The following is a 9,579-nucleotide window of genomic DNA, read 5'->3' on the forward strand; positions in this document are numbered from 1 at the left end:
TGTGTGTGTGTGTCTGTGTGTGTGTGTGTGTATGTGTGTGTGTGAAGCTCTCAGAAATGGTTCAAGGAGACGTGTGTGTGACACGAGACCCGAGGACACGCAGTTCCACTAAACATCCCTGTGATCTTGTCGTGTTCTCTTCGGTCTATTTGTGATTTTCCCTTTTTAGAAAGAGGGAATTATTGGCCTGGATTGCTCTAGTAGTTCTCACATGCATGCGTTTGAGCTTTAGCTCCGCTTCTTGTCTGGTTGTCACTCGTCTCTCTGTTGTTCTTCAGGTCACGCGCATTTAACAGACTTTAACATCGCTACCATAATCAAGGACGGCGAACGAGCCACGGCGTTAGCGGGTACAAAGCCTTACATGGGTAAGAAACGCCACATCATCTACATCACAGATCCAGAACTCGTTATGATAAACTCTGCACACATTTTCCACTGTTTACTTGTTATATTTTTTGGGACAGCCGTTCACTGACTGACACTACTGTGCAGTTTTTTTTACAGACTAAAATTTTATTGTTTCATCAACTATTTCAGTTGTCAGAGGTTCTCAACTAGAGGGCCTCAATATGACTTAAAATGATTTAAAATAAGACAAAAACAGCATTAAACAGGGTTTCCGCCGGTCCTTAAGAAGTCTTAAAGTCTTAAATTTAGTTGTATCAAATTTAAGGCCAAAAAAAGTCTTAAATGCCTTAAATGATATGAGAAAAATCTGAATTCTAATTTCAAGAGGTCTTACATTTGGAGAATGATTGAACAGAGAATGAATTTGCATTTTCAATTAGCCCGTCTGCTGTTTTTGTTTAGACCAATGCAGAAATAATCGACCCATATTTTTACACAGCAAACACACAGTTGTAAATGTGAACCGGTGGATCGATAACAAGCTAATATTCCTTCTAAAAATCTAAACAATTCAGACAGTAAGATAGTAAGATATTTATATGTTTTCATTTAATATAATAATTGATATTTTGACTCATTCTTTTACTTAAAAAACAGTTTAAAGGCTGAAATGTGACATCATTTTATAAAACATTTTTTTTTGTGAAAACCTGTTTTTGAACTCTAAATCATGTTTTTACAGTCATTTTAAGCTTTAATATGTTACCACAGACATTGCAAGTCTTAAAAAAGGTCTTCTGCAGATCTGCAGATACCTTGTTAAAGAAAGCTAAAAGTCTAGACATTTCTTATTTTGATTCACCCCTTCAACAACTGTTTTATTTTTCTTTGCAGAACCAGACTCATTCTTTTACTTAAAAAACAGTTTAAAGGCTGAAATGTGATCATTTTATAAAACATTTTTTTTGTGAAAACCTGTTTTTGAACTCTAAATCATGTTTTTACAGTCATTTTAAGCTTTAATATGTTACCACAGACATTGCAAGTCTTAAAAAAGGTCTTCTGCAGATCTGCAGATACCCTGTTAAAGAAAGCTAAAAGTCTAGACATTTCTTATTTTGATTCACCCCTTCAACAACTGTTTTATTTTTCTTTGCAGAACCAGGATTTGTTTTTTAACTGTTAGCATTGGCGTATTGTCAACAAGTCTAATTGTAATGTTTGCTAATATTTTTATTCAAAACCAATATTACTCGATTAAAAAAATAATCATGGCTAAACATTACATTTGCATTAATCAATAAAAAAAAACACCCAGCCCTAGTTGCTAATGTGTTCTGCTTGTTTTTTTTAACATTCTGTTTTGCAGTTGCTAGGGTGTTCTAGGTGGTTGCTAGGTTGTTGTTAGTGGTTGTTAGGGTGTTCTAGGTGGTTGCTAGGTTGTGGTTAGTGGTTGCTAGGGTGTTCTAGGTGGTTGCTAGGTTGTTGTTGTTAGTGGTTGCTAGGGTGTTCTTGGTGGTTGCTTGGTTGTTGTTAGTGGTTGCTAGGGTGTTCTAGGTGGTGCCGTGACATTTATATGTGGTTGCCAATGTGATCTTGGCAAACCTGGATGTAAGAGGAAGCCTCATTTTATAAGTGTGACTTCTAGACCTGGAAAAGTCATAGACATTAATCAAATCCTAAAATCTTATGATGAATATACATTTTACTAGTTATATAAAAATTCTAAAATATTTTAACACTTAGAAATTGTGAGTACAAAATATATTTTCATAACAAGTTTCCTAATCCATAATTAAGAACAACTGGGAAAGTCATGCTAGTTTATAGGTTAAAAAGAGCAGGAACCCTGAAGAACATTCAGCTCCTAAAACATCTGGAAACCAGAAATGCACAGAAATTAAGAGTGTTCTGGATAGTTGAAGGCCTTGGAGTCAATAAGTCTGAGAACCACTGATCTAACTATGACTTGTCTTGTGTGGTAGTTCTTGGTCAGAATATCTGAACCAGACTTTATCTTGTTGGCCAGAGTCTGACTGCATAGATCACATCCCATAATAATCATGGTCTGAATGCATGTGTTTCTCCCAACAGCTCCAGAGATCTTCCAGTCGTTCATGAGCGGGGGAACCGGTTATGCGTTTGAAGTGGACTGGTGGTCGCTGGGCGTGACGATCTTTGAGGTTCTGCGAAGTTGGGTATGATTTTTGGCAGATGACAGCGTAATGAATGTCTAGAACTGCGATTCCCAAAAGCACGATCGTAGAGAGCAACGGTGGCAATAGTTTCTACAATCTACTGATGCTTACGATGGTTTTGGGAAACGCAGATTGACGAGCCACCAGTAAACCTTGTGTTTTGTACTGAAGTCTCCAGCAGGGGATGCTGATGTGCTGGGGCTTAACTAGCTTAACTTCCTTGGTCAACCATCTTCACCAGCTAAGCTTTGCTGGTTTGCAACCCTAACCCTATAAACCAGCTTCGACTGCTGTGCAGATTCACGCAGATCTAAACGAGTCTCAGCAGGAGCCCAGCTAACAGGGAACGTTCTCATAACTTTCACTTACGTTTTTTAAAGTTATTTAAGTGTTCGGACAAAGCGCTCTTAAAGAAATGTTAATGGAACGTTCTTATAACTTTATGAATATTTGAAATGCATTCGCATAACGTTGAGGGAAATCGTTCTGAGATCAAGAATCTCGGACCTTGAATGTTCTAAGAAACGTTTTTGTAACCTTTAACTCTTTCCCCGCTGGCATTTTTAAAATAAGTTGCCAGTCACCGCCAGCAGTTTTGATAATTTTCACAAAACTTTCATGGCCCCCAGAATGTTTTGTTGTATGAAAATCTGAACATGCAATATGTGAAAGGAAAGTTTTTATTAACACTTGAATGTTGGTAAGTTGTTTTGAACAAAAAGCTGAGAAAATGTCATTTTTGTCAAAGACTATGTCCGAATCGGATTCAGAATGATGATCAAAACACAGATGGAGTAGATCGCTTCCATCCAAAGCTTCACAGTCCTAAACCACTTCTTGGGTCGGCATTTCATTCGCTAACGTTAGGGTGTTGATGTTATGAGGATTGCGTTATTTTACATATGCATCTGCTTACATACCGCTTGTTTCTGCTGCTTCTTCATCTGTGTGATTCAGAACACTTTCAGATGTGTAATAGCACCCCCTACTGTATAACAGTGAAAACACAGAGACAGACAATTCTGTCAATGGCAGGGAAAGAGTTAAATAGTGTTCTAATGACAAGAAAACTGTAATGTCCTTAGAATATTAAATAAGGTTATATTTTGGGTGAAGATAAAGTTAGTAAAACGCTGTAAGAAACATTTTGGTAACCTTTAAATTAGGGCTGGGTGATAATTCGATAACGATAATTATCGCGATATAATTTTCCTCACTAGAGCAGATGCGTTTACTCGGTCACGCGAGCACTAAACAGCGCTGTGAGATCCAGTGTGAAGCGCGAATAGAGCGATGAACACATTACTCTGTGATTTAAACTAGTTTAAAGCCAAACAGGAGAAACACTGTGCAACGAGACAGTCAGAAGGCTTTTCAATCTACACATCGCCATAATTTACCATGGATTTACTGTAGTAACACTCACTGCACCATGGTATTGTGGAAGAAATTTGGGATATTCACACTGAATTTGATTACAAGAGTAATGGTATATAATTATAGTACGTATTTGTGATTAAGCTATAGCACGTGTGCATTTATACTGAATGTTTTTAGACTACTGTTTTTCATACAAATATAGGCTACCTAAAAACCATTGTTATATTTTTACCATGGTATTGAGGTGCTATGTGTGGTTTTTACTGTGTTTATCATGATTTAAATGTATGCTACTATGGGAGACCAATGCTTAATTTAAAAAAAAATAAAAAACTTGGTCAGGATAAATTTAGCTGTATAAAACTGAGTTTGCTACAATTTTTACAGATGTTACTGATTTTGATAATGAACAAAAATGTACCTCTGCATCCTAACTCAAGCTACTATCAAATGTGCATTTCTAAGAGACAAAAAAAAGTGATATTATTAATATTATCAGGCAACCCAAACCTGTTTCTTGATTTGAAAAAATATCACTCATTAGAACATGCAGAAACTAAGAAAAAAATTTTTTATTTAGATATTTCTTTTAAGGAAAATGTATTAGTTTCTACAACTTTGGAGAAAAAATCTGGCTTTAAACTTGAAAGAAATAAAGATTTGACATTTATCGTGATAATTATCGATATCGACTGATATGAAAAAAATTATCGTGATAATTTTTTTGGCCATATCGCTTAGCCCTACTTTAAATAATGTTATAATTATGAACAGAAAACTTTTAGTGTTTTAGAAACATTTCAAAACAATGTTCCCACAATGTTTTTATAACGTAAATTTGTTACCTGGGAAGACCTGAGCATATTTCTGTCTCTCTCTGTCTCTCAGAGGCCGTACGACATCCACGCCAGTAACTCGGTGGAGTCTCTGCTGCAGCTGTTCATGACGGTCAGTGTGCAGTACAGCTCATCCTGGCACAAAGACCTCGTCTCGCTGCTGAGGAAGGTGAGATGAAGAGACCATCACGAACATACACAACTAATGCTACAGATGAAGAACGAAGAGCCTAGCAGCACCCTAGCAACCACCCATAACACCTAGCATGGTGTCACAATACTTATGACAATGTAAATCTAGTTGGATGTTGCCAAGATGTTCTGGGTGGTTGCCAAGGGGTTGCTAAGGTGTTCTGGGTGGTTGCTAGGGTATTGTGGGCGGTTGCTATGGTGTCATGTGTCATTGCTTGGGGTGATTGCTATGAATTTTTTACAGGACATTGATTATGTGGTTGTTAATGTGTTCTGATTGTTTTTAGCAAATTGCTTTGCAGTTGCTAGCGTGTTCTAGGTGGTTGCTAAGGTGTTTGGGTTGATTATTAGGGTGTTTTGGGTGGTTGCTAGGATGTTCTGGGTGGTTGCCTGAATATCTCTGTGGTTGGTAATATGTTCTGATTGTTTGTGGAATATTTCTCAGCAGTTGCTTGGGTATTCTAACTCGTTGCTAGGGTGTTTTGGGGGGTTGCTAGGGTATTGTGGGTGGTTGCTATGGTGTCGTGTGTCATTGCTTGGGGTGATTGCTATGGATTTTTGACAGGACATTGATTATGTGGTTGTTAATGTGTTCTGATTGTTTTTAGCAAATTGCTTTGCAGTTGCTAGTGTGTTCTAGGTGGTTGCTAAGGTGTTTGGGTTGATTATTAGGGTGTTTTGGGTGGTTGCCTGAACATCTCTATGTGGTTGGTAACATGTTCTGATTGTTTGTGAAATATTTCTCAGCAGTTGCTTGGGTATTCTAACTCGTTGCTAGGGTGCTTTGGGTGGTTGCTAGGGTGTTCTGATGGTTGCCATGGCAAATATATGTGGTTGCTAATCTGTTCTGATTGTTTTTAACACATTTCTCTGCATTTACTAGGGTGTTATGGCTGGTTGCTAGGGTGTTCTTGGAGGTCGGCAGGACATTTCTGTGTGGTTGCTAAGGCGTTTTGGGTGGTTGCCAGGATATTTTTGTATGGTTCTGATTTTGCACATTAGTCTGCATTTGTTAGGGGGTTCTATGTGGTTGCTAGGGTGTTTTGGGTAGTTGCAAGGGTGTTCTGGGTGGTTGCTAATGTGTTCTGATTGTTTTACCACATTGTTCTGCGGTAGCTAGGGTGTTCTGGGTGGTTGTTAGGGTATTCTAGGTGGTTGCTAGGTTGTTTTAGGTGGTTGCTAGTGTGTTCTATGTGGTTGCTAGGGTGTTCTGGGTGGTTGCTAATGTGTTCTGATTGTTTTACCACATTGCTCTGCAGTAGCTAGGGTGTTCTGGGTGGTTGCTAGGGTTTTCTAAGTGGTTGCTAGGCTGTTTTGGGTAGTTGCTAGGGTGTTCTGGGTGGTTGCTAATGTGTTCTGATTGTTTTACCACATTGTTCTGCGGTAGCTAGGGCGTTCTGGGTGGTTGCTAGGGTATTCTAGGTGGTTGCTAGGGTTTTATAAGTGGTTGCTAGGTTGTTTTTGGTGGTTGCTAGGGTGTTTTGGGTGGTTGCTAGGGTGTTCTGGGTGGTTGCTAGGTTATTGTGGGTGGTTGCTATGGTGTCGTGTGTCATTGCTAGGTGAGTTCTTACTGGCCCGAGTCGGAAGAGCCTTCACCTCGACAAACTGCATTAATAGGGATGAAATGGACAAAAGATGAAAATAGATAGAATGCAGATGGAGTCAGAATGAATAAAGAGAGAATAAAACACTGTAATGATGCAGGAGAGAATAAAGGGACAGATTGTGATGAGCGAGAGAAAGAGGAGGAGATGATAATGAGCTGGAGAGATAATAAAATAAGATGAATGAAGAAAACACTGGAGCGAAAGAAGAAATATTATGAGAGGAGGATGGATATTAGTGAAGAACAGAGGAGCGACGTGAGACATTAAAGTCATTGATTAGAGCTGAGAGTTATGGAGAGATTATACTGTGTGCATGAATCACAGGAGAAGAGCATTGTGGGTCGGATGAATAGATGGACCCACAGGAAGTGTGCTGCTCAGTACTTCCTCTTTCGGCTCTCTATTATATTTCATTTAAGACCTCAGATGTTTCTTAATAGACATATAGACACAAATGAGTCATTAATCTGATTTCATCGTTTAAGATCTCTTACCTTTGTTTGCAGATTTTACTATATCTGCCAGTTTAAGCAAAGTTTGAGACATTGCTGAGATCTCTTCTAAAACTCTCACACATGAGAATGAAATCAAATTTAAAAAAATTATTGATTTATTTTTTTTATTTTTATTTGAGCTGGTTACCAAGGCATCATTTCTCATTTTTGTTTAGTTTAACTTGATATACTAAAATAATTAAAACTAAAACTGAAATAAAAATGAATAAAAACTATATAGACGTATTAAAAAAAAAGTAATAAAAATGGCAAAAACAGAGAACGAAACTGCGGTTTACACTTTATCAGCGGATGACATGTCAAGTCCCGTGACCTGCATTTTTATAGTGCTTTATACAATACAGATTGTTTCAGAGCATCTTCACAGTAATTAGCAGAAAAATAGCAGAATCAATTATGCAAGCTTCAAAAATGAGAATTTTGCTCTGAAGCAGCTGTAGCAAGACATTCATTCAGAGTCAGTTCAGTGTTCATTTCAGTTCATGCAGTCATGCAAATCAAAAGCACGTTTTGGAAAAGGACTTTCAAAAATCTTCAAGTAGAAAAAATATTAAATGTGTGGTGAATTGCCTATGCTCCTCTATTTTAAGTAGCTGTGGATCAAAGCATCTGCCAAATGCATAAATGTAAATGTGAAGGTTTCCTGCTTCTCAGAAGTTTCTCCTGAGAAAAAGAGCTTTAGAAGAGATCTCAACAAAGTCTCAAACTGTGCTTAAATTGACCCAATATACCAAAGTCTGCAAGCAAAAGAGCGAGATCTATTCCCTCATTTGTGTCTGTGTATGTCTGCAAAGAATCAAACATAACATAAAAGAGGATGCTCCCCTGCTAACAAAAATATGTTATAAGAATGTTTTGCTAACGTTCCATTTAAGTTACGAAAACATTATTTCTGATTGTTCTCAACGTCCAGTTTTTTTTAGATGTTTTAAAAACGTTTTTTGTTTATGCGAACATTAATGGAACATTCCATTTGATCGTTTTGCAAACACTGGGAGAATGTTACTTTTGAATGTTCTCTAAACATTCTGAAACTTGTAACATTTAAAAAATGTTAGAGGAACGTCCAACTAAAATGTTTCAGAAACAACAATGTTCCATGAATGCTTTGAGAACATTATTAAAAACCAGAAAACTCGGAATGAACATTCTATTAACGTTACTGGAAGAACGTTTGTTCGTAATTTTGAGAGAACCTTGCCAAGTTCTGAGAACATACTCTAATTAGTTAATTTTGCTCCATATATCCTGGTTTATGCAGGAATATGTCACATTACAGTATGTAATTACAGTATACAGTCGAGTGTGGTGTGAATACAGATACACACTGATGTTTGTGTGTGAGTGAGAAGTGTGGTTGGTTGGTTTGTTGGACTGTCCTGATGGTGTTCGTCCTGGGTGTGCTTGTGTTTTGTGTTTCTGTAGTTATTGACTGTAAACCCAGAGCATCGCTTCTGTAGTCTGGCTCAAATGCAGACGACGCCCTACCTCTCCGATGTCAACTGGGACGATGTTCATGAGAAGAAGATGGAGCCCGGCTTTGTTCCCAATGTGAGATTGAGTTCAACTGGTGATCGCTGTCACACACACACACACACACACATATACTGTATATATATATATATATATATACATACACACACACACACAAGAATATGAGAGAGAGAAATATTATATTTCAATGCGTTTGCGTACGTTTGGAAAATTTCTTACTGGGCAAATGCAAAGTGAACTGCAGACGTTTTGTAAGCAAATGCAAAAGCATTGAAATATAATTTCTCACACACACACACACACACATATACTGTATATATATATATATACATACACACACACACACACACAAGAATATGAGAGAGAGAAATATTATATTTCAATGCGTTTGCGTACGTTTGGAAAATTTCTTACTGGGCAAATGCAAAGTGAACTGCAGACGTTTTGTAAGCAAATGCAAAAGCATTTAAATATAATTTCAATAGTTTGCTTCTTCATGGGAACAGATTTAGAGAAACTGATGCCGTCAGAATGAGAGTCCAAACAGCTGATTAAAACATCACAATAATCCACAAGTAATCCACAGCACTAACCTGACATCTTTAAATAAATAATTCCAAAAGGACAAAATATATTTTTAAGGCAGTGATGCAAAAAACAGTAAAACAATATTTCTGGGCAATAAATGTTCCACATTCAAGTTCATTTTTGGACCTTGTTCACACATTCAGACACACATGCTGAATTTACAGAAGAAACGGTCAGATTGTGCTTTTGTTCAGTATCTGCTTTCAATCGTTTCTCTATAACGCTCACTCCGTTTCTGTTCTGGTGTGTTAACCAGAAGGGTCGTCTGCATTGCGATCCCACCTTTGAGCTGGAGGAGATGATTCTGGAGTCTCGTCCTCTTCATAAGAAGAAGAAACGACTGGCAAAAAATAGATCAAGAGACAACAGCAAAGATTCTCAGTCTGTGGGTGAAACTGACACACACATTAAACACTAG

General features: G+C 37.6%; 1 protein-coding gene across 1 annotated transcript in view; it reads left to right on the forward strand.

Annotated features, from left to right (window-relative positions):
- Nucleotides 1–9,579, forward strand: part of LOC107653186 (serine/threonine-protein kinase 32C-like) — a 74,695-nt gene extending 65,116 nt beyond the window's left edge. The window contains exons 6-10 of the mRNA XM_016439851.1: nucleotides 279–368; nucleotides 2,446–2,549; nucleotides 4,818–4,934; nucleotides 8,505–8,630; nucleotides 9,418–9,579. Coding sequence (XP_016295337.1) covers nucleotides 279–368; nucleotides 2,446–2,549; nucleotides 4,818–4,934; nucleotides 8,505–8,630; nucleotides 9,418–9,579 — 599 coding nt within the window. The remainder of the gene's footprint in view (nucleotides 1–278; nucleotides 369–2,445; nucleotides 2,550–4,817; nucleotides 4,935–8,504; nucleotides 8,631–9,417) is intronic.

Source organism: Sinocyclocheilus anshuiensis, unplaced genomic scaffold, assembly GCF_001515605.1.
Source record: "Sinocyclocheilus anshuiensis isolate Anshui unplaced genomic scaffold, SAMN03320099.WGS_v1.1 scaffold2700, whole genome shotgun sequence".
In the NCBI taxonomy this organism is placed as follows: Eukaryota; Metazoa; Chordata; class Actinopteri; order Cypriniformes; family Cyprinidae; genus Sinocyclocheilus; species Sinocyclocheilus anshuiensis.